Source organism: Ammospiza nelsoni, chromosome 4 (genome assembly GCF_027579445.1).
Source record: "Ammospiza nelsoni isolate bAmmNel1 chromosome 4, bAmmNel1.pri, whole genome shotgun sequence".
NCBI classification, from domain to species: domain Eukaryota; kingdom Metazoa; phylum Chordata; class Aves; order Passeriformes; family Passerellidae; genus Ammospiza; species Ammospiza nelsoni.
Genome location: NC_080636.1, coordinates 55,559,114 through 55,584,970, shown reverse-complemented (window position 1 = coordinate 55,584,970; position 25,857 = coordinate 55,559,114). Strand labels below are relative to the sequence as shown.

The window sequence follows — 25,857 nt, the reverse complement described above, 5'->3', positions numbered from 1 at the left end:
AAGTTATGCTTGACTTCTGGAGAGTTTCTTATTAACAGAAAGGAGGACTCTTTAGGCAGTGTGCCAATTCTCTTGCGCTTCTGCTCAGCTCTTGATTATGAGACTTGTGGAGGATTTTATTGTCTAAAAATGACCAAACTGTTTTTAGAAGTGAAAGAAATTGCATGAGCTCATCTTGCAAAGTTACTATTCCTGATGGGCAGCTTCTCTCTTCACCTAAACCATTACAGCATAACTTCAGAATAGTTAAATAATTTTAAGTAAATCAAGGAAGACCATATATTGTCATAGAATCATAGAATGGTTTGGGTTAAAAGAGACCTTAAAGCCAGATGCAACCTCCCTGCCATGGTCAGGGATACCTTTTGCAAGACCAAATTGCTCAGAGCGCCATCCAGCCTGGCCTTGAACACTTCCAGGGAAAGGGCATCCACAACTTCCTTGGGCAACCTGTGCCAGTGCCTCACCACCCTCACAGTAAAGAACTTTTTCCTAATAGCTAATCTAAATCTACTCTCAGTTTGAAGCCATTTTCCTTTGCCCTGTCACTACATGCCCTTGTAAATAGTTCCTTTCTGTCTTTCTTGTAGGGTCCCTTCAGGTACTGGAAGGTCATAATTAGGTCACCCCAAGCCTTTTCTTCTCCAGCCTGAACAACCCCAATTCCCTCAGCCTGTCCTCATAGGAGAGGTGCTCCATCCCTCTAATCAGCTTGGTGTCCTTTCTCTGGATTCTTTACAGCAGGTCCATGTAAATTAAAAATTGCTGTTTAGGGAGACAGCACTGAAATTCTTGAAAAATGTTTATTTGCTGATGCTTCCCTCACATTTTTTTAATAAAAAGGTATGATCTAATTGTTAGATAGTTTCTTCATATATCTGGTTTGGAAATGCTTGCAAAAAGCAAGAGGTCCCTGCATTTGTCTAACATTTGACAGCAGCTGATTATGCCAGACCTCCAGAAATGGTGCTGAGCCTGAGCTCCACAAAGCGTTGTCTAGCCTGTGAGGTATGTCTGTCAGTCCAGTGCTCCTCACTGTAGTGTCTGAAGTCTTGTGTAGTTGCCAAGTCTGTGGTTCAGTGAAATAAAAGGCTACAGGGCCTTCAGCAGTGGTGCTGTTAAAATAAAGATCCAAATTTTAAATCAGGCCACAAGCTATAGAAACTGCCACTCTGAGTCATTATTCTCCAAGTTGTTGATGGCCATTTCAGGGTAGCAAGTTTTCTGCTTTCCCTCCTCTTGTTCTTGTCAGCAGGCTTCCAGGGAGTCTGGGGTTAGGGTGGCAGACTGATCTAGACCAGCCTGCCCACGAAGTAACAGTGCTCCCAAGTACTTGTTCTGAAATCCAGTGCAGAGTTGAATCCAGCAAGTGTGCTCCCAGTCTCCTGTCCATGCTGTTGATGAAGGAGTGGGACTAGAGTGGGACTAGCAGTCATCCAGTGCTGAACCTTTGCTTATTTCCTTGCCAGTGACCTTTTTAATTCTGAATGTGTCACTGCACTGGCTTTGCAAGAAGACAAGGAAAAAACCTAGCTGAACAGAACCAAGAGTTAACAGAGCAATGACAGCATAGCTGTGCTGCTAGGTTTTTGTGCACCTTAGCCAGCCAGCCCTGCTGGTTTTAATGTTCAATGCTCTGTATGTGTGTTGGAATTTTGTAAGTTAACAAGAAAATTGTATAAATTGTATAAATAAGTTGCAGAGTGCAACTTATTATTCCAAGGTTGGCATGCTCTAATCTTGATGGGCCTCATCAAAGGCTCCTGGGGTCTTATCTCTGTAACTGGCCATTTGAAGCACAGCTGAGAGGTCCCATTTGAATGTTTTCATTTGCCACGTTAATATGCTTTGTGAAGGGCAATATAGCCCCAGGCTGATTCAGTCTGTTTCATGTTAACTGAGTTGTATTGTAACTGTGAAGTCTGCTTGATTTCTCCTTCCCTCCTGCTGTCCAGGTTACACTCCCACTATATGGAAGGATCTCACTAAGAATATTTTGTTGTAGCAAATAAACTGTTCTTTGAATGATTGTAGATGTGAAGCTTTTTCCTAGGGAAGTAGTGATTTAAAAAAAATAAGGTTAAGTGAAAAGTTAGTGGGAGTAAAAGGAATGACACGTGAAAGGAATGTGCCTGAGGGGCTGAAGAGGCTGCTCACAAATGGGTGCATGTGATCTGGCATGTGCAGTCAGTCCTGTGAGGGTACAAGACAGTTCTTCCTGTTATGCAGAAAACTCCGCAGTAGAACTAGGCAAGTTCTAGTCATGCTGTAATCACGGAAGATGGTTTTTGTGTGCTGCTGTCCCTTCAGTTTGCTGTAGGGGTGGAATGTGTTTAAATTGTGAACTTAGTTCATTCTTAGTGGAAAAAAGGTAGACCAAATGTGTAGTTAAATAAAGCACACACTGTTCAAATATGGATAATTTGAGGGGATGTCTCACTGATGAATCAGTTCTTTATTGAAAAGTTTGAACTCCCATTCTGCACTTAACTCTTTGACACTGACTAATATTGTGCATTTACATAAAAACAATGCTTGTTTCATACTAATATGAGCTCTCCCAACATTTTAACTTTGTTACTGCCTTTTTTTGCAGATGGATCAGCTGTCTTGTAATGGAGATAGAAAATTGCAGCCAGACAGGAGCCAGGCTATTCGGGAGAGGCTGAGGGGAAAAGGGCTTCCCACAGGTAAGTGCTTCATTACAGCCCTGGGGAAGACCAGGTTTGGGCAGATTTTGCAAACAAAGAAATCAAATAGAGGAGGACTTGCTTACATTCACAGAACTCTGGTGGTTCAGTATCTAGCTAAAAGTTGGTGATGGTTTCAGGAAAATACTTGTCTTTTTTCAGTTCAGTCCTTATGGTGGGAACAGGTTTTAAAGGTTCTCAGCCAAATGTTTTGTTTCTGGGGAAAGGAGATTTTCAGCTGGAGGTTGGTCAGCTAGAGGAACAGGAAGCAGCTTTGCCTTTTTCCCTCTTTCATGTGGACTCTGCTCCCTCATCATAGCTCCAATTGCACAAAACATCTCTTCCTGCATCCCAAGGAGCCCTAAACTCTTTTCCGTGCACACAAAGCTCTTTTGCTGCCTTTTTTTTTTTTTCCTGAAGAGAAGTGGTATATATTCTATAACAGTTCTGCTTTGCTTTGATAGTGTGAGGTAGATATGGACACCAGGTAGAGTTGTACTTTACTTCAGGGAAGTAAGGAAAGAGGAAACTGGGAGACCAGGGAGGAGACAGATGGTTGCTGTTGGAGGAAAAAGGATGAAGTGATATAGGTTGAATGCTGATGTTTGCCATGACTTTTTGTTGTTTAAGATCACAGATGTTGTTTAGGGTCATTGGCAGCATCAGCAGCATCAGCTTTGTGCTAGGCTTTTCAGGCAAGAGGATGTATTCGTCCAAAAGGCTGGTCTCTAATTTTTCTGGAAGAATTGTGGAGCTGAGCAGGAACATTTCATAAGGCATCAGCTTGGACCAGTCTAAGTCATTGCAACAAAGATATGTTGCTGATGTGCTCAAGTTGCTCCTCTGTTCTTTGGCTTTGTGTCAAGCAACAATGCAGTGAAAAGCAGGAACTGAAATAACCCATGAAGTTGTCAGTGACAATATGAACTGCAGAAATTAGACACAAGTCTGTCAAGGGATTGGTAGTCTTCATTTATTGAGATATGTATATAATTTTTTTTAAGATGTGGCTAGATTATGCTAGTGTTTGATATAAAACACTTATGGCAGTGGTTGTCAGCCCTTCCCTTACAGCACCGTGTGTTTAGGAACAGTTTCTGGTACAAGCTGTTTCTTATTTTCTGGCACAAATTTGCTGTTCTGACAGCTTTCTCAGGGGCTTTGTTTTCTTACTGGTTCTTCTCTTTTTTTCTTTTTTTTTTTTTTTTTTCTTTTTTTTTTTTTTTTTTTTTTTTCCCAGAATATTTCTCTAGCATTAGAGAGATCTTTTAGAAATACAGGGTTTGGGACTGGATCAATCTAGTTCACTGGGTTCATAAACTGTGTCGTCTGCCTTTTCTGAATTTCTTAAGAGCTTTCTTAAAATAAATTCTTTCCCTGGTTCCCACTAATTTTAAAGTTTGAACCAGAATCTTATTTTTCTGGTTGTTAATTTGTTAATTCTTTAACTCTATGCTTCCTAGTCTCCAGTGTTGTCCAACAAACATCACTGTTTCTTTATACACCTTTGTTCTTTTGCCAGTAGTACCCTATTCTGTATTTTTTTCAAGAACTTTATTTAAGCATAATGCCTTAGTACCTCAAGTTTTTCATTTCTATGCCCTCTTTTCATCCCCTATTCTGCTTTTTATTCTCTAACCATAGTTAACTGTGTTTTGGTAATGATCAAAATATTTGTAAAGTTTTGGGGACATAGCAGGGTTGTCTTTCAAGTCTATTCTCACTGCATTAGCAAACTCTGATTATTCTTTTCTTTGTTGTTTCTAGTTTTCTGTTCTCTAATACAACTGACCAGTCTTTTGCTGTTTTGTTATTCATTTTCGTAGAAAATCTTTAACTCTTTTTAAATGTTTGTGGTTTGAGGAGTTTTGTTTCTCTGTCCATTTGTTTTCCTACCCCAACTGCATTTAAACTTTTTAGCAAATTTTTCTTTCTCCTGAAGTAATGCTTGTCCCCAGTGTCTTCATTATATCTTAACAAAAACCCTTTTGTTTTAGGTTCTACTAAATTTTGGAGATTGTTCTATTAGCTCCAGCCAATATCTTCGTGGCTTTCTGGGTCAGCATCAGGGTGAATAAGATGTAATGTCTGAAACTTCCTCTGGGGACTCTGTCTTTAACTCAGGGGAAGTAGACTAGATGATCCAATTGCTGTTTTTTTACCATATTCTCTAACTTGAAAAAAATGTCATGGGTAGAATGTTTTTTCCTCTTATTCTTGGAGACTGAGTCCACTTGGCTCAGCTGCTGTCAATCAGTAAGTTTAACAGAGAGTTTTAAGCAACCTTGGTCAAAGTTACTTTCTGAAAGAAAAGTTCTCTTTTTAGGCAACTTCATACTATCTGAAGAGTTCTAATTTAATAGAATCTTTACTTAAATAATATTTGTGAAATAAGAGAACCTGACAACCCCCAGATTACAAAGCTGGCTGAATAGTCCTCGTCCCTTAACACCTGTTCCTGTGAAGCTCATTGACAGTGCTTGCATGTGTAGAATGTTACAGAAAATGTGTGGCAGCCCAGGGAATAAATGTTTGTGCTTCACCCTTCCAATGAAAACATTATATTATCTGCATAATTCCAAGCTTGGTCTGAAAGGTACAAGTTATTAATGAGATGCTCTTGAATACTGGATTTTTTTCTATTCTTTTCAAGATGAGCTGTCAATGAGCACAACTGCTTTTCACTTACCTTGTAGGCTTTATGATATTTTGATGTTATGGTTCTGTCTTCCCCCCATCCCTAGAAGCAGAAAATATTTTTCATGTCTTCTGATATTTGAGTCTCTATTATCATTTTAAAAAATGGAAATCACTCATTCATTTGTTTTATATGTTGCCTGACCTGCTTCCACTCCAACGTTTCCAATTTCTCTGTATCACTGTATTATTTATTTGTGGTACTAATTTTTCTCCTTTTCCTTAGAAGCTTTACTACCTTCTTAGCTTCTCCAAAACCTTTCCCAATTCTGCTTCTGTTATCAGTCAGTTTTCCTAGTATGCCTTAATAGCACCATCTTCTCTTTATTTTGATCTTTGATCCATTGCTTGATCTTCATTTTGCTGAGACCTCAGGGAATTGTAATATACAAAACAGAGCCCCTCAAATAACCAAACCAGTTCTTGCTGTTGTCAGTTCTGTTTTTACTGTCAGTTCTGATGTTAAGTTCACTGAGTCATGTATTTGGAAGTTAGTGAGGACCCAGTGAAATGGATGTCTGATACTAATGGGCAACAGCTTGCATTTGATTCAGGGAGATTCAGTGCTTGTTATTTCTTTTTCTGCAATGCTGTGCTGGTTTGCTGGTGCAAATTCAGTCAATAACAGCACAGTGCAGCTGCCCTGGGAGCACAGCTGCAAATTTCAGGAAAAGTGAGCTACAGAATATAGTGCTGATCAAATATAATCTCATAATCTCATAAATTGAGGAGCCACAAGTAGAAGGCCAGATGAAGGTTTTAGAAAAATGTTACAATTAAAAAAAAAAAGCCTAAAAAACCAGAACTGCTGAGGAAGGCACAAAGTCCTTTTTCCCTGATTTGTCGCTGTGCTGTTCTGCTGCTGTTTGTAGCTGAAATAAATGCCTCTTAGTCCAGTTGCAAATTGGCAAACATTTAATAGGTCAGTAAGCTACTAAGAGACAATTACAGTTTTGAACCTTCATCTTTCTAATGAGTTAGAAGTTCTGTGAGTCATCTTTTACCCTTTTCTCTGGTTTAACTGCCTCTGAGAACACATTTTGGGTCAAGTTTAGCACTGGGATGATTGGAGGGAGCGAGGTTGGTGCACATAAGAATATGTATAACTTTCCTAGTCATTTCTCTAGTGTATTATTAGTAAAGTAAATACAGTGAGCAGCAATCTTTGCTGGAAAGGACAGAGGACTTGTCTGATGTTCACTGAGGTGAAGTTCTCTTGAGTTGTTGTGAAAATCTTAGAATTCATGTTGAATAGAATAGCTGTCATATGGAGAAAAAAGCAGCATAAGGGGAATGCCATTTCTTGTGAACTTTATAGTATTGGAAAGTTACTTGGAGCATGTAACTTAAAATAAATCGTGCTGCTAAGTCATGCTAAGTTCATGAACACAAGAGATGGTTCAGTAAGAGAGATGTGCTTCTCATTGGAGAGTAGCCAACTAATGCCTTAGATACTTGCAGTCTTTGTAAAATGATAAGATTTTTCCTTTATTTGAATTTCATTAGTATTAGGATCAGTTTTCTATACCATGTTAATCCACAATTATAATTGCCAGGACTTAATTTCAAAACATTTATCCTAAGTTAACAATATTTTCACCTCGCATGTTTAAATCAAATATTTTGCTCACCTTATGTAACCAGCTTCGATATTTTCAGCTATTCATTTCCATCTCTTTGTCTTCAAGATAATTATTAAATTAATAAACAGCTTTGTGTTAATATTCTCCCCAGTTAATTTTATTTTGTCTCTTCCATGACTCACTTTCTGTGGCTATCTTGGTGAATGAGTTTTACAGCAGGGTTGGCTGCAGAAGTAATTTATTGTAAATTAATATTACAGAATATTTGGTTTTAGTCAAGTCATATTCGGAACACAGTGTTTAGGAACTGACTGAGCCAGCAGAAATAAAAGCAGTAAGACCTGTCATGAGTCATCTGAACCAATGAGTTACTTAATTTTTGTACTTAAAAATGCCTTAGACCTCAAAAGAGTTCTTACATCAAGAATTATATGTGAAAGTTACTTAATTGGCTTCATAAAGTTCTTTTGGTGTGACAAAATATTTAATAGCTGTCAAACTCTTCCAAACATAAAGCAAGAATTAATTCACTCTGTTACTCTTTGCCACAATTTATCTTTGAAAAGGATGTTTCAAAGATAAATGTTATGGCTATTTAATGCTCACTTGAAATCTCCCTAACTTGTACTTGCCTGGAAACCTGCTTCCCAGCCATCAAATACCTGAAATTGTGCACCTTGTGTGTTTGTTTGCAAAGTTCTAATTTAAGTTGATGATCCATCCAAGGGCAGATCTTTGCTGGAGATATTTCATTTTCTAAAGGGATGCAGCTAACAGGTGTTTTGGTTTTCCTGCCATGAGGATCCCTGATTTTAACTTGACTTTTACAATGTGGTAAACTTTCACGAGTCCAATTCATATATTATAATATTACAGTTGTATTCTGACCTTTTTCTCTGCCAAAAAAATGTGCCACATGAATGAAGGCTTGAATATCATTTCGATTCACCTTAACTGTACACAGTAGGAAATATTTGGAAATAGTGATTAAAATTGTGGATGTTGGTCAACTCCCTGTTTAATTAGACTGTATGCACTATCAGGTGTAACAAAAATGGTAGATGTTGTAAACTGAATGAAAAATGCTCAGTGCAGCTGCTTTTAATTTTAACAATATTTTACTGTTTGATTAGTGCTCTCCATAATATCAACAAAAAACTCAAATAAATGAAAATGTACCCTTTTTGCTCTTGATCCAAGGAAGCTGACTGTGCATTATGTTTTCGTTCCTGATCTGGGTGAAAACACAACTTTTGGTCTATAAAGAAACACTTTATGGTGATTACCTCCATGTGCAAACTGAAGTAGCTTAAACATTGTCTTGATAAATGCAAACACACAGACTTAAATTATCAAAAACTGCAGCACAAACTTCTTTCCATTTGCTTGAAAATCTGTCATCTGTAAATCTGTTAAATATACTATTTTTACTTTTTTCTTTATTTCCCCTGACTCCTCAGTTCCAGAAAAAAAAAAGAACTGAGTAGGTGGAGAATAACTTCCAGAGTTCAGCAAAACCAAATGAAAACCAGATGAAGATTTCTTGTTGAAAGAGAAAAAAAAAGATTTTATTCTTTTTCACTTCTAAAGCCATGCCTGTTTTCTTCCAATAAGTGTTTCTGTTTTCATCTAGTAGTACTGGTGGTTGGCATTGGTGGAGATCTTTAAATTTAGGTATAATTTCTCCAGGTATAGGGAGCTTTCAGCCTGGTGCTACTGGAAATGTTTCCAGAGCAGTGCTGAGGACAAACTCAGAACTTTGAAGCCAAAACAAAGTAAGACGCAAGGATCAGTGAGGAAACCAATCTAGAGATGCCAAATGCTGTCTCTGTGCAGAAAAGCAGCTGTATCAATGGGCTTCTCTTGGGATACACAAAAATCCAGAAAGGGAGTAGCTAGGTGGATCTTTTCCCTACTTGGTTGAGAAATGTACCCAAAAAACCCTGACCCATAAAGCTGAGTGGGAAAGAGGAATGGTTGCCTTTTCTTGCAGAGGTGCCTAGGAAGGGAAGAGGTAAAATGTTGCATTTATGAAATATTAAGTGCTGCTTGGCAAAGCTCACTACCACTGTTCTGAAAAAGATTCCTGGTCTTTTGAGCTCTTTGGTGTTTTTTGATAGAAGAGCTGTCAGTCCAAAGCAGAATGCAAATTTTTATATAGGATTTATAATTTGGCAATTACATATAGTGCTTTCAACAATCCTTGTGTCCAGTTCAATTCTTCCTTCACAGAGAATACATTGTTTAGGAATATTTCCGTCTGAAACTTGGATTTTTCTCAACAATTTAGAAGGGAAAAGAAAAGAGGGGGTGCCATTCCTAGCAGTCAACCCACAGGCCACATCTGGCTCTGTTGTCTTCTGTTTGGCTTTTAGCCTGCTCCAAAGGGATTGCAAACCCAACTCCTCCATCAGCTACCCACTCATATTTTAGAAACTAACCGCGTTGTCTGGGGAGAAAGAGGTTTTTTCTATTACTTTGTTTTCTGCACAAAGATGGCGTGGGAGATGTTTTTTAAACTCCTGTATAATAATTTCCTCTCTTGAGACCTTCCAATCTGGCAGAGATGGTGTGTGTGGTGTTCTCATGCACATGTGGGCAGTCTTTCCCTGCTCCGACCCCCCAGCCCCTCTTCCTAACCACCCCCCACTCCCATATGTGTGCATCTATGTACATCCACAAGTCAAAATCCATAACAGAGTTGTTCTGTTTTGTGCAAACTAAAGGAAGGGGCAGGCAGAAAGACTTTAAAGAAAATTGAGTTGGGTTTAGGCAGCAAAAACAGATACAGTGTGTGATAGTACCAACAGTATTTGTGCTTACTTAATATTAATTGCCTGTATGATCAGGCTGGTACACAAGTAATAGCAGACAGACTGGATTTAGTTAGACAGCAGCTCTCTCTCAGAGGAAAATCAACCAGATTACTGTCAGCCTGAGTGAAAGATGGTCTGTGAATGACACTGGTGTAAAAAGGTGTAGATACATTCATAGCTGGAAACACCAAAGGAAGAAGGAAGCAGATCTATGGTTATTTACCAAATGTAGCATCTGGCAGTTGAAGGTGTGTGTGGAAAACTGGAGTTTCATTTTAGCACCACAAGGGAATTTAATCATGAACTCCTGGTGATTAATTGCTATTTTTATTGTATATGTTCCCTCACTATATATTATACACTGGAATCATACAGTTACTGTAATTGCATTTGAATTATTTACAGTAATTATAAATAATTGCACTAATGTAACATCAAGTGGAGGATAAACACCTGAGGGCGATATGAGGAATCAAGAACCCATACACTCTTCAGATGAGCAAGGAGGAGAGTCTAGTCCAACAGAGAAGGAACTGGGGAAGGGGAAAGTATTCCTTTTGAAGTTGCTTAATGCTGCAGCATTTTAATATCTTAATTGCCAATGGCTTGTTCTGTCACCCTCACTGACAAACAGGGAGGCACTGCTCTGTCCTGTTGCACACCTGGGTAACTGAAGCCTGGAGTATCTGTGTGGTCTCAGGTGGTGTAATTAATGTCTCCAGTCGAGCCAAGATGCTTGGGATAGGTCTCCAGAGTTTTCACTACAAATACAAACTTTTTTTTTTTTAAAGGGGAAGGTCGTAGAATGAGTGTTGCATTATTAAGACATACAAGTTCCCTTATGCAGGTTCCTTTTGATCATTAGTTAGATATTTAGTCCTTATATATAGATTTTTGCTAGTGATGCTTTCCTTTACTTTTCCACACATTTGATTATAAAAGCTGGGGAGGGGAGGGGAAAGCTGAAGAATAAATCACATATTGACTTACGAATTTGGACTTGAGCGTGCCATTCAACTGAATAGCCACGTTTTTAAGAAGGAATATTATTCCAGTCTGCTCTGTTTTGGAGGTGTACTGTTTTTTTGAATCTGGATACATGAGCCTTGTGCTGAAAGAGACTTCCTGCAGTCATTTAGGACTCTTGATCCAAGTAGTGCTGAGGTAGTGGAGGAAGTCCAGGATTAAAAAAGTGAAAATACCTTAATAGTTGATCGTGTGACTTACAAAGTCTATAATAGTACTTCAAAAAAGGAAGAAGGGATGAGGACAGATTTACCTTATTAAAAACAGAAATATTGGCTTGGACTGATTGCCTAATCCAATTTTACTACTGGTATTTGCACTTGAGTTACTTCTGTGTTGAGAAGTCTTGCCCTTGATCCCTCTTTGCTCTGGTGCTAAAAGCAGCACACAGTTTTGGCTGGGATAAAGTACAGGTCTCAAAGTTCTCTATTGCTGCTTTGTTTCAGTTTGCCGTCTCAAGATACCCAGGCTGTGCATTCCTTGCCCTAAAGTCTCATTTTTTCCGCTTCTCTGAGGGTGATTTTTAACCAGCTCATGTTGGCACTGTCAGTCAATTTGGGCAGAGCTTGTTGAAACAAGGTCATGTAGAGAGGGATGGGTTTTGCAGAGGTGGGAAGAATTGGCAAGGCTGATAAAAAGCAGAAGTGGCAATGAGGAGAGTAATAAAGGACAGATGAAAGACTTCCAAGAGAATTTTACAGTCTCAAGCCTGAATGTTGAGGCCAGCTGTACATTCATTTTGGTACTATGTAGAAATCTCTCCCTGACTGCAGAAGTCATGTGGATCTGAGTTAGACCTGTAGAGTGGAAGAGCAGTGTGGAAGTGGAACACCTCCTGCACTACTTCGTGGCAGGACAGCTCATCTCCTGCCTCATCATGCCCTTGGCTGTCTGAGTGGCAAAGCTGTAGCCATGAGCACTTCCCTAGCCACTGCCCATGAGACAGTGCTTGTGGCCTTCACTTTTCTTGTGGGGGGAGGCCCAATGGGTGGGGAGTAGAGGGCATCTCTGGTGTGCTCAGGCAAAGGAGCTTGGGTCTTCAGTGCTTCTGTGCAGACAGGAAATAGCTTCTGGTATATCCAAGTGCACAGCTTTGGTGAGGAGGATGCTCCTTGCCCCCAGCACTCTTTTTCACTGACAGGGCTCTGTAGCTGCAGTTTTCACCAGCCCACAGCAAGAGAGGGTTGTGTCTCTGGAATGCTGTGGTGAGGATACCCACAGGTGCCGAAAGTACCTTGTGACTCTTTGCATTCGATCCTGCAACAGGATCAGTGTGCAGAGACCTAAATGATCTTTTGAAGCAGGAATGTTCTTCTGAGTCATGACTGATGCTGTAGCGAGTAATCCTGCGTGCATAGCTGTGGTAGTGCATAGGAGTTGCAGCTGCCTCCTTCTCTTGGTTTTTTTCTGCTTTGTTTGCCTTTGTTTTGTTCAGTAAGGACCCTGGATGTAAATGCTTTCAGTGTTAAAGTGGGTGTTTGGGGTTTTTTACAGTGTGTAGAGGAGGTTGTTTTGGTTTTTTCCAGCCTAAAATTATCCTGGAACTCTCATTACTGGGGAGGATTCTCAGAGCTCCTTTTGATTTGTGTTCCTGTTGGCCTTCTTAAAAAGCCAACTGCAGTGTTTAGTTTTTTGTCTCACAAATGACTGAGTTAAAATTCTCAGGAATGTTTGTCCTTGGTGCATGTACATGAATGCAAAGTACATGTTTGCAGAGTGGGTACCATCCCTCTGCTTTAGATGGGTAGTGGGAACTCCACAATGAACACTTATTTTTAAAAGGCTTTTTCGTGTGTGAATTATACGTAGTTCACCAGTCTTAGGATGATATATAGTCTGAGAATAAGGTAATAATGTAATATTTACTTGACCACAAAGATAATTATGTTTAGTTTCATATTAAAGCTATCTTTGTAAAATACAAAATGAGGCATCAGATCCTTTTAGAAGATTAGTGTGTTCTCACTGGCAAAAGTGTTATTTATTTTCTTGGCTAGAGCATGTGGGAATTGTGTGTGATTTCTTACAGGACACCTTTAGACAATCCAAACCCTAACATTTTATCATCATGTGTTTGCATGGTGGTAGGAAGCAAGGGACTACTTGGCTGCATTTGGCTTGAGTCTTGCTGGTTTTGATTGTTAGTTAAGTATCACAGAAATAAAAACTACAAACTAAAAGAACAGCCCTTCTTGAAGAAGTATATCAGAGTTGAAAGATGTTTACACCTTTAAAAGCTATAAGCTTTTAAAGCATTAGTGACTACATTTCCAAACATCCCTAAAGCATTCTGTGAAATTCTGTTTGGAAGGATAACACTCTAGATAAAGATCATCAGGAGCCTGCTGTGCAAGTGGGGCAGTTAATTTCAATCGATGCAGTCAGGACTGTGTAGCATTCTTCAAGACTAGTAGATACAGCACAGGGATTACTTTGAACTCATGACTGCTGGCTTTTGCAGTGAAATCTTCAAGGCTGCTCCTTCTTAAAGAATGTACATGGGAATATCACCATAAAGATGGAGCTAGCTCTAAGGAAGGCATCAGTCACATGCCATGCTGACTCCACCTGGGAAAAAAACTTCTTGGTTACCATGATATGATATTCTTCAGAAACCACATATTTCATTGATATGGTTCCACCTCTGGCAGTTTCTTTTATTCTGGAAGTAATTTCATGAGAAGGGAGAAGGAGAAACGAAACTTCCTAAGTATTGGCAGATCTATCTATTAGTGAAACTCAAAGGGTGCAGACTCATAGAATCATTTTAACCCTGGTATCTTTGTTGGTTTCAGAGTATTTGCCAGGAGATACTGTAGTCACCAAAATTAGTCATTAGAGGAAGATCCAGGATTTTTATAATTCCTAAGTACACAGTCATTCTTTTCTTGCTGCTGACTCTATTGCAGGGCATCTGTAAATCTGTAGAACAGACCTGGACTTGTTATTAAAACCTGTAGGCGGTGTATTTGGGTGTGAGAGGAATGGCTGATTTCAGATTGATTATTAAGTAGTATTTTTGGTGATAGTCCAGGCTATTTTGAAAGCGAAACGAATGAGAAAACAACTTTCAGCAAGTATGTGACAGTTTGGGGGTTTTTACTGTTAATACAGAATTATAACAGGCCTTATTTTTTTTCTTGAGCTTTTTAGAAATAAAAGAAATAAAATGGCCATTATGTATTAAGCATTTGTATTTCTGTCTTTGTTGACTGAGGGAGCAGCCTTCTCAATGCTTTGTGTGGCAAAACCAATGCCCAAGCGTGTGTTCATCATACACTCTGACTAATTTGTGTTGGACTCCTGTGTATTAGGTAGAAAATTACATGTATGAAATGTCTCCTCATTCCAGGAAAACCACTGATGGTTGATGCACCTGATGGACACAGAGCTCACTTCTCTCAACAGACCACCCTTAACAAAGGACTTAGCAAGTCTATGGGATTTCTGTCCATCAGAGGAACACGCGACGAGGAAGAGTTTTTCCAGGGCATTTCTGCAGATTACAGTTCGGGTCAGGAAGATGTTTTCTGTCCTCATAGGTGTAAAACCAGTGAGCTTGAGAAAAAAGGTCACCTTCACACAGATGTCCCTCCCAAACGGAAAATATGGGCTTCTTCCACAGATTTGCTTTGCACTACTGACAAGGCAGCTGAGAGGGACCATGCTGGAGGCCCTCACAGGCACAGCCATCAGGGTGAAACATTTACAGTAAGGACTTCTACTGCTGCCAGGAACAAGGAAGCAAGGTACTCTGATGGGAGCATAGCACTGGATGTCTTTGGACCACAGAAACTGGACCAAACACGCCACATGCCTGAGACATCAACTTCTGCAGCAATATCAAGTGCCTTTGACAGGATAAGAGAGAGACAGAAGAAGTTGCAGCTTCTGAGGGAAGCTATGAATGTAGAAGGTTAGTGAAGCTTTGATTTTCTCAGTGTTCCACTCATCAAACAAAGATTTCTCATTATTATAAAGTTGAGGTCTCTTGTTGCAGCTCTTGAAACAGCCGAGAGCTTTGCTTCATCTCTTTTTTACATGAAGTGAAGTCAGTAATCTGTTGTCAATGAAGATAAATTGGTTGTCCAGGTTGCTCACTCAGAATAGTTGATCTCTAACCAGTATCAAGCTCATCAATTACAATTAGGAAAAAAAAAAGCTGGTAACAGCCAATTGTCAAGCAATTTTCCTTAAAGGAAAATTCTCATCTCCAGCTATTAGAGATGGATTTATGTCCCTGAGGAAAGGCAGAATTTCATCTCCAGATCTCTGTTTTTGTGCTGTATAACTCTGGACTTAAGCCCTTAAATATGAATTTTTTTTGGCCTTGTGTTCAGATCTTCACTTCAGTGGGAGTGCTTCACACAAGTTCCATCAGTTTATTAAAAAATGCATGGGGGGGGAGCAAGTCTTCGTAATTGTTGTGGGTAAAGTTATAAAATTACCTTGATGCAGAACCCTCTGGAACTGGAACTACATGTTTTATTTTCTTTGGTTTTGTGGGGTGATTTTCAGGGACTGTAAGTTTGAGACAGTTGGATAGAAATGGAGAGCGGAGCTGGATCCTGCTTGTGCTGGGCCAGAAAGCCTCATTTGGTCATCCAAGGTGTGTGCTGCAAGAGCTGTATGTATAGAGCTGGCTCAGGCATTTACTCAAAAACTGGTGAGTTAGCCTCCCTGTTGTGTGACAGGAGTAACTGGGAAAACACACCCTACCTTAACTTCCTTCTACCTGAGATGTAAACACCTCCATATTAAGGAGAGAGGATAAAGCCTTTTGTCAAGGTTGAATTTCTGAAAATGCCCGCTCATGCCCTTTATAGCCAGCTTGGGACATGCTTGTATTGCAATTAGCACGGGAAGCTGATCCTCTCCTGTGCATGTGAGCCTTTTGTTCCAGAAAGGAGGAGTGATACTGAAATGGCATCGGCAGGTTAAAAAGCTGCTGTGATTTCTGTACAGCTGGAGTTCTCCTGTGCTATCAGATCAGCATCTTCCAATGAGGAGATGAGGGTCACGTTATCACTGAAGAAATGAACACAGATGAAAGCAACACTGTAGAGTTACCATTGTTTATCTTTATAGAAGTTTATTATCTGTTGTTATCTATCAGGGTGTCTGATGAGGGAAGCTTGGTTGGCTTTGGTTTAAGATGAAATCAAATCAAATCATGGACCCTGAAATCAACAGGGTCCATCTCAAGTTTATGAGTCAACTGGGATCGCTGGGGATAGGCAGCTGACAGAGTTTAAGAGGAGGCCACTCCCAGCATTGGGAAAGCTCAATAGCCTTGTTGTTCAGGAGTGCAGCTTTGTGCAGGTTTGTGTTGCATAAGAGCAAAACCAAAAGCATGGCCAAACCCATTGATGAGCAATGGCTTTATCATTCTCATTCGGGCAGATTGGGAGATGGCAGAAAACAAAACATGCCTGTGCCTTGCAAACTGAGATCGGTCAGATGTGTGAAACTACTCAATTCATAAGGGGAATGGGTGAAAGTGCAGTCAAAGTAAACTGGGGAATGGACCTTAATAGTCACAGAGGCTGAGTGACAAACTTGTACAGGGAAGACTGAGGCAGTAGCCAATGACTCACTGCCCATCCTTCTGAATTACTTGCTAGGAAAAAAGTAAAGACACTTTCTCAACAGGTAGCTGAGTTTCGGAGTTTTCTATTTTCAAGGAAGGTGTGTTTCAGTCTTGAAGGTGGGAGTGTGTGCTTTACTGTTATATTTTAGGCTCTCAATTGTTCAATTTCTTTGGTCAGTTAACTACTTAAAGAAAATCTTTTGGACCAGAAACTAGTTGTGAATGTGAATTTTTAATGAGCCAGTTTAAAGGAGTATTCTAGGAAGATGGATGATGAATGCTTTTTCATATAGGAGTTAGCTGCTGTTATGTCTTTTAGGGCTTGAGAAACTAGACTGGAAGTATCTATTCTGCCTTAGCAAGCAAATTCACCAAAGTCTTAATACATAAAGTCTGCTGGTCTGTTAAGACTTCTTTCCCTTTTCATTTTTTTGTTCCATACTGATCCTCATCTTGCATTTTTTTACATGAGACATGTCTCTTAAGATCTTTTGTAAAAAGTCTATTGCCAGTTTCATCTGTCAAAGAAATGAAAAATACAGTCTTGAGTTTTTGTGTGTTACTGTTGTATGTAATTTTGAAGTACTTAGTAGGTAGACAGATATTTCCACATTCAACACTATCAAGTGTCAATGTGTGTGGAATTACTCTTCTGACCAGAGCAGCTGAGAGGCATGAGTGAAAGAGAAGGAGAATAACTAACTTCAAAAGTTCATGCACTTTGGAATAAGAGTTCAGTTCAGTTTGGAGGGGGAGGAATGGGCAAGGAGTCACGGGAAACAGGGTTATGGTTGGGCAGCAGAGGAGAGACAATCTGCCTTCTCTTTGGTAGGTCTGGGGATATTTTCAGTTCAGTTGAGCCCAGGTCTAGGTTACAGCTAAGCCTGTGTAAATTTTATTAAGCCTCTGCTTTTGGCTGTATGCATTGTTTTTCCATTTTTGAATTGTGAAGTGACATTGGACTCTCTGTGAGTTGAACTTGGCAAGATAAAACTTCCCTCCTCAAACTACAAAGGAATTTAAGTGACATATGGCTTATTTTTCTTTACCTTACTTTGGGTTAAGCTGGAAAACTTCTCCGCTTTTCATAAAACCTTAAGGAGCTGACTGCCTTGGAAAAAGAACATGTTCTTATGCACAGACTCTGGTTTGCCAAGCTTTCACTCAGAACAGATTTTTACAATCTAAATTATAAACTCATGAAAAGCAGAGTTTATAGTGGAAAGAATGACAGAGCTTTTATTACAGCTGTGCTGTGGTACTTTGTAGTGAGCTGCAGACCATCTAAATTGCACTATAATATACTGTTACAACATTTCAGATTTAGCCTCAAAAGGCTTCCAAGGACCGTGTCCTTGTGACTGCCTTGCTCTTGAACTTGCTGGCTTATGTTAATCTGCTGTACAGTTTCAGGGTTGAGGTTGTTTATCTCTTCTATACTGAAGATGATTGTTTATGATTAGGTGCCATTTAGCCAGATGGGGCAAGGCCAAGTGTCTGCTATTTGACTTATGGTGTAGCCAATTCTGATCACTAATAAGAGACTCTAAAAGTATGTGTTAATTTTGCCAAGACAGTAAGTTCTTCGCCTTTGCCCTTTTCTTCATTCTTGTTTTGTTATGGAGGTTTTGTGACCTTAGAATTTATTAGAGTTAAGAAGTTGTTAGGTGTTAAACCCAAACACCTTACCTGTACCCAGAGAGCAGGTTTTGTTTTTAGTGTTCTTTTGAAAATCAGAAATTGTTGCCTGGCACCTGCTGATAGTGTCCTATTTCTTTCAGAGAGAAAATAACAATCTTTTACATTTTGCAAGCTTGCATTGCAGCTCAAGAGTGTGAAGGTGTCATCTGTTCCCCCATGCTCCAGGTTTTTTTGCCTTCTCTCCCACCAAACTGTATCTCCTGACACTTGTCAAGTGTACACACATTCAAGTTTTCCTATCCTAGGCCTGCCTGCCAATGGCTCAGTAGCAAGGCACAAGGCTGTGAGAGGGTAATGGTAGCCTTGTCTGAACCTCTCCTTTTGCTTAGGCAGCTCCTCCCCCCACTCTTTGTTTTGAGTGAATGCATAATTCAAAGTGAAAGGATTTATGTGTTACTTGAGTGAATGAGTATCCTTTTTTACTTTTTTTTAAACACAGTGTTGTTTATGAGGATGTTGTGAGATACATGAGAGAGCATAAAGCTTGCCCATGCCCTTGTGGAATACAGGAGAACAAAAGCAGAGTAGTAATATAGCTGGCTGTGGGTTGAAATAGCATACAGGGCAAAAAAAGATGGGAGGATACTGGAAAAGTTGATCTTGCTGAAGTTCTGGAATGCTGAATCCAGGGGTGGGGAAAGGGGGGTGGTTTGGGAATATTCTCAAGCCTTTGCTCAATGTTTTTGCAGTTGGGAACCATGTGAATTCCAGACCCGCAAGTTGTGTTTATTCCTCTCTATTTCTACCTTTATTTTTTTTCCAACAAAAAACCCAGACTATTAAGTCCTCAGATTTTATGGTTTTTGTCCAATTATTGTTCTTGCTTCATAGAGTCAGCAGGAAGTGGCAGTAATAGTCTATATTTCTAGAGAAGAGTCTTTTCCTCCTAAGTCTTCTTCTATGTGTTTATCTCATGAAACTTCTCATTAGCCACCTTGAAGACTCATTTGGACCCCATTTATGAAATTTCCATGTTATGACAGCCTGTGTTTAGCTGGGAAGGTTGCAGTTAAAAATTACACTTATGGATACTCTAAAGGCCTGGATTTTAGGCACTCTCTTAGTTTAAAGGTGCATTTTTGAATAAGGGAAAATTTCTGCAGGTAGTCAGGTAGCTGTTGGTAGCAAATGTATCCCAGTAGATTAAGCCCCAGAAGTTTGAATTTGGGAATTTCTGTAGAAGTGGGTTAAATGGGAGATTTGATTTAGGGGGGGAAAGTGCATAGTTGCATTACAAACTTAGCACTGTGACATCATTGAAGTGCACATACTTCCTTTTTGTCTTGAATTCTGTGTTCTGGGTTTCTGAGTTCACTGTGGGCCATTCCAGTCATGCACAATGGCACATCTGTTTGCATGTGAAGGCAAAGGAAGGGGCAGTTTTCACATGTCTCGGTGGTGCTGCAGTGTGATTTAAATTCATTTGTGACAAAATAGATTCTCATGTGGTTGGTGTGTCCAGTAGAACAATATTCAGAAATAATTTTAATGAATCTGAGAGGTAGGATAATGGACTGATGCTATTTTGGTTAGAGAACTCCAGCTGTTGATTTTACTGGGACAAGAGACACTGGCTTTTCAAGGAAGAAAGTATTTGTGGGATATCTGTAAAATACAAGTACTATGGCATCAGCAGTTATTACTTTGTTCTGAGTTTCACAGCTTAACATTGGGTAGTATACCAGCTCTAACAATTGCATAATTGCACAGCAGAATGGCATCTGCTTTATCTCATCTATCGAGCTTTCAGCAGCTCACACAATCTGAGATTGTCAATTTCTGGTCAATACATTGCATTCTCAGTTGGATAAAACATTTAAATTAAAACAGGCAAACAACTTTGTTAGACAAACTCTGTCTGGGCCTGTGTTAGTTTACATACCTTATCCCAGATGGCATGATCCAGATCCAGAAAACAGGGGTGTCTCTCTAAATACAGGACTCTTGAGTTCCTACCAGACCCTGGCACTGTTATTGTTAATCTCTCTGTTTTCCTTTCCAGCCTAGCACTAGAGATGTGAGTTCTTTGCAGTTTTCCAAGGCTACATTTTTCTACATTAGGTTACATCTAATCTAAGGTACATTAGGTCCTGCCAGGCCCTCAGCACCAGATGGAGCTCCCTGGGGGATGCTGACTTGGACTGCATGTGCAGTACAGCTTTCTCATGTGGAATGTGAGTGGTGGAGACCTTGCAAGTTAGAATGAGCCTGCCCCCCTGGAAGTCTGAATGGGATAGCTTCCTGTGTCAGTTGTTGGATGTGGATCCCTACCAGGAATTTGAACTGGATCTTGATGTCCTTCCTGTTAAACCTATACTGGCTTGAATAAGATAGTTCAAGTTTTCTTAGATGAAAAGAGAAAAAGGAAAAGCAAACATGAAGCTCATTTATTGATTTAACTCATGGGAAAGGAGTGAGTCCCAGCTTCTCCTGAAGGACAGTTAATGTGTTTTAAGTGGTGTTATAGTACCACTCTCTTGAAATAGGCACCCACCAGCAAACTTCAAAGGGCAAACGAGAGCTCTCTCCCTGTCACGAAACCGTCGGTTTAATTCTGCCGCCTTCTCTGTGCCGCCAGAAATAATTCTGTAATAATGTGTATTTGAAAACCTGGATATCTGATGTGACTGGTGTTCAGGATAATGAAATTCCAAGCTGAATGTGGTTCTCTGATTTCTGTTGAAGTTGGCTGAGGTGAGGCTCTCTGTTAGTAACTTGTCTGGGCTTGCGGGTCTCGCCTTGTGTAAATAGCATGTTTTGTTATTTCATGCTGCACGATGTGCCTGGGAGGTTGGGCTCTGCTGGTTTTGATAGGGAACTTGAAAAAGCACAAAGACAGACTCTCCAACTTGTAATGCATCATCTACCTTTGCATCATGCTTATTTCACTTGTTAGTACAAATTCTGTATATTCATTTTAGTTACAAACTCTTAAAACGTGCTTAAACTCATGGGTTTTTTCTATTAAGGAATGAAATAGTTCAAAGTGTTCTGGTAAAAGATGTAATCTAAACAGCGAAATGTTAAGGAAGGTAACTGATACAATTGTTTTTGCTACAATATGCTTGGTGTTTATAGAAGTGAAATCAGTTCTGAAGTCTCTCTTCAGTCACCAAAAATTTTTAAAAAAACAAACCAAAACCCCCAAGAAACTAAGACAGCAAACCCAGGCCATTCAGAATTCCAAGGCAAAATTGTAAATATGGGAGATAAGTTGTTTTATTGTAGTCTCTAGCCTTTGTTGTCATTTTTCAGCTCCTTCCCAGCCAGACAGTTTGTCTAGAAGTTTGTCTTTACTTTTGGAACTTCTGTATGAAAAGCTAAACTTTAATTTGATCTCAGAACTGGGACTTGTGACCTTTGGAAGGCAATTCTTAATTAGAAGCTTAGCTTGGACATGATCCAAGTGTCTTCTTTGAAGTTAAATCCTAATACGATACATTAGAATTGAGGAGAACTTGCTGGAGGAGAGAGCATAAATTATTTGGATGACTATGCAAGCATATAGATAGAATATTCTCAATATTTACATTTTAATGGAGTATTTGCAGGTCTGCAGTGCATATTCTGCCTGTGCCCTGGAAAAAGGCACTTGGTTAACAGGGGGTGTAGTGCTGGGGGATGTTAGGGGGTGTACACAGATGTTTGTGTAGGCCAGCAGAGAACTGGAAGGAAGATGCCCCAGCAGCAAACAGTTCCACATCTGTATGTGTTTTCTCTAAACTGAGCAAAATGGATGTAAATCTAGAGGATTTACATGAAATTTCAGGATGTAGCTTCTTAATTGCCTTGAAACTTTGCCTGATAGCCCAGCATGGAAAGGCTGTTGAATGCTTCCAGCAGATGAAAATAATACATTTGCTTGTGTTCTTGGGTTAAGTTGTGTGGCCTTGATTAGGGAGAAGGATGTGGCAAGACAGGAGTGTGGTCCTCTCTCCAGCTCTACTTGTGAGTAGGTTTGAGCCTTGTCGGGCCTTATGTGAGGATCTGTGACAACATTGAGATAAACACTGTGTGGAAATTTTGCTTTTTGTTTCTTGGTTCATGGACTTCTTGGCCTACAGCATGGCACCAGCCCCTGCTAACAGGATGAGTCAGGAGAAATCAAACACCCTGCAGAGTCCCATAGCATGCCACCACCTACAAACACTTGTCTCGTGGTTTAACTGCATATTTCTGTTTTATCATGGGTTTGGTGTTTTCAAAATTCAATGTCTCAAAGAACCAGAATGGAGCCATAATTTGTGTGCAATTTGAGAAGCCCTAGCTGCTGACTAAGTGGAAAAAAATAAGTCTGTTTAAAATCTCACGTCATTTTTTATTGTTCCCTCTCCATCATCTTGCTTCAAAGTCAGTTCAGCAGACTTGAAAAACCTACAGCTAATAAAACTACTGGGAAACAAGAGGTCTGGTTTTAGTTAAACACTTCAGTACTGCAGCTCCAGTGCTGTGTGTGGATTGATGCCTCACTTAAGGGCTAGGAGCATTTTGAAAACACATCTCCAAAAGCTACCCACTGAATTTGGTTTTTATTTCCCATGGTAGGCAAGTAATTGCTAGACTGGGGGCAGATTTCTTTGTTGTAAAATCCACCACATTGAAAGTAGCCATTGTGGAAGATTGAAGCAATCTCACTGCTCCCACACAGCCCCAGTGGATTCTTTTCATCTTGCTGTAGGCCCATACTGTTCCTTTCTGAGAGTTGAATGGCAAAATGTTCTTTGGATAAATTGGGTTTTATCCTGCTAAACTGTGCAACTGTGATGGGCTGGTGAGACCTGTTGGTTTCATGAGCTGATTTGTAGCTTTGCTTACCTTTCCCAGTTTTCTTAAAGATTCCCTACACAGCTCAAGTGAGCTGGGTAAAAACGGGGGGAATGAAGGCTTTTAAAGAGGAAGGTTTTGGAAACTGTCCAAAATGAACATGAACAAACTTTAGTTCTTGGAGTACTGCATTATCTTACTTCTTTTCATGCTTCTTTCCTATTTGGAATTTTTCCTACTTGTGTAGGAATTCTGTATGAGTAGTGTTGTTGAATAACCTGTCATCTGACCTAACAGAAGTTAAGCAGCAGGTTTATTGGTCCCTCAGAATTTTTCACCACATTTTTTCTGTGTGTGAAAAGTTAGAATTTCTGATTTCCTTGCTGCAGCCTCCAGAAACATCTGCTCATGTGTTCCCCATTTTGTATTCTTGCATTGCATGTTTCTTGCTGTAGTGACTGGCGCTTGTTTTCACAGCAGTTACATGTGCTTTCTCTATATCACTGCTTCTGTTTTCAAAAACATTAACTATAGTCAGACCAGAAACAGCCTTCTGCAAATGAGGACACCTGAGGTTTTTTGTCTCATTTTGACAGTGAAGCATTGGTATTCCCAAGATGTAGAGAATCTTTTTGTGTGTGTGTGTGTTCTGCTTTAATGCACATTCTGTGTATGGTTATTGGCTTGTGCTTAGGAGAGTTCTGGGAGATTGTTGCAAATGTCAAGTACATACCGCCTTCTGTGGAGTCCTTTGCTCCTGTATGTTATTTATGTAATCCCCTGAGAGTAGGAACTGAGACTGCTGTATTGATTTCTCATCACATCAGTTTAGCTGTTCTGGTTAATTAAATATCCTCTAGGGGCTTACTAATTGATTGTTAATCATATTTTGTGGATGTCAGAGATGAGCTGAATTATAATTTTCCAGTGCTTGCTTTATCTCTCTGGATATTTTTCTTTTCACATCATAAAGGAGGCAGGGACTGAGTTTGGTGATTGCTTTTTACATGCAAGAGATGCACACCAAAACCCTTGCACCTGGTTTGTTTGTGTAGGAGGGATCTGGTTTTGTCTTGGGTCTCAAATGGTATTTTAAATACCAGTTTTAACTTGGAAGTGATGTTGAGGGAAATTCAGAGGAGGTGGCTGCATTGGGATAGTCAGAGCAGCCAGGCTGACCACAGAACCCTCAGGCCATGGGAACAGAATGGGACTGCCCAGCATCCCCTGGGTGTTTGCTTTTAGACTCCATAGCCTCAGGCATTTTAAAACGGTTTGAAAATATTTTTTAAAAAGTCAAATGTTTGTATTTGATTTTTTACATTATAACTGTTGCATTCTTCTACCGTCTGACACCTTGGTTTAAACTTTCAGAGCCTTTGAGAAGGTACAAATCTTATCACAGCGATGTTTATAGTACTTCGAGTGAAAGTCCATCTGTTATTTCTTCAGAACCAGATTTCAGGCAAGGTAAGACCTATGTTTAAAAACCAACCAACCAACCAAAAACCCAAAGAAACAAAAAAACCTAAAGAAAAAAGTTTGAGATGAAAACCAGACCACAAAAGCCTTTAGTAGGAGTTTTGATAATTGTCCTGATACGAAGTTCTAAGAGGATGAAATTACATGATGTACAGATCAGCATAATGTGCAGTCTGTTCAGAAATAAGTTTGATGTGAGGCACTCTGGGAGGGAACTTGGTAGGAAAAGCTGGAAATAATTAACTTTTTACTAGAAGTGTTGTTTTTTAAATAACAGAAAATGCTGCTGAAAAATTATGGAGCTGTTGTTAGCGCACAGTAACAGTGAATTACAAAAGCTTCATGTGGGACCTCCATAATATAATTATATTAGTGGGATTTATTATGAGGGTTAAGTGGTTTATAATTTATATGCCAAGGATTTCAGTGTAATGCTAAAGTACTACACAGTACAGGCTGTTAGTAAGATAAATTTAAGTAGTTTATATTAAATCAATCACTTGAAAAAGCAGGAGATGATACGAAAGATTGTTTGGTGATGTATGGCAGGAAGAATCATCTTTGCAGAATCATTATAAAAAACGGAGACAAACCATTTGGTGAAAATTAGGAAAGAAAACAATAGTTAGGAAGCTAGAATATAGCTGTGCTATATGTGTTCTGTATGCACAGAATTCCAGCCCAGCCTCCATGTTCTCACTGCTCTCTCAACCTCCTTTGTCATTGTCTGTCCTTGTGCTTACTGAGCCAGGAGCCTTAGGAGCAGTAACAAGTTCTGAGGCTCCTGTAATTTCCCTTTGCTTGCTTGCAATTTGGAGCAGACTGTTTATGTGTTCTGGTCCAAAGTCGACAACTCCTAAGGTTGTACAGGCAAGATAGAGCTGCCTTCTGCTGCCTTCTAGTAGAAGTATATCTGGGCTCAGTGAAATGACTGTAAAAAAAAAAACCTATTTCTAAATCAATGTGGCTTTAGTGTGTTCTGCAGGAGCTCTCTTGCCAGCTCTGTTTGCTGAGGGTACAGTAAGAGGGGGAAGTGAAGTACTGTGCAAAATCAAGCTCAGCATGTGGCATCTCAGGTGCTGCCACAGGAAGATCTTCCAGCGAAAGCTGTGATTTTACAAAGAGAATCACAGGTTAATGTATTGCCAAAAGGAAAAAAACCTATAAATTATAATGAGGAGTCAGATTCCAAAGATAATGATTAGAAGTTCAGATACTGCCTTCTTAGCTCCTTTTTTTTTTGTACTGGATGCATAGTCAACTAGCTGCTCTCTTTCTGCTCTGAGTAGTTTTGTATGATGTCTCTGCCATGTTTGTCTCAACTCATGGCTGACAAAAAAGATATGTTTCCTTGGGAAGGGGTCTATGAAATTTTGTGAAGTTTTATTGTGATTTCTTTTAGGCCTTCCTTAGTATTCTTCTTCAAAGGTCTATCAGCTATTTTTGTTGGGGTAAAACTGTAAGGTAGCTCTGAAAACTGAAATCAACTTCATAATGTTAATTTGTTT

At 39.6% G+C, this 25,857-nt stretch overlaps 1 protein-coding gene across 3 annotated transcripts in view; it reads left to right on the top strand.

The window, feature by feature from the left end:
- Nucleotides 1-25,857, top strand: part of PTPN13 (protein tyrosine phosphatase non-receptor type 13) — a 111,340-nt gene that overhangs the window by 40,095 nt on the left and 45,388 nt on the right. For all 3 annotated transcript variants that reach the window (XM_059470737.1, XM_059470736.1, XM_059470735.1), the window contains exons 6-8: nt 2,597-2,690; nt 14,165-14,728; nt 24,242-24,337. In XM_059470737.1, coding sequence (XP_059326720.1) covers nt 2,597-2,690; nt 14,165-14,728; nt 24,242-24,337 — 754 coding nt within the window. The remainder of the gene's footprint in view (nt 1-2,596; nt 2,691-14,164; nt 14,729-24,241; nt 24,338-25,857) is intronic.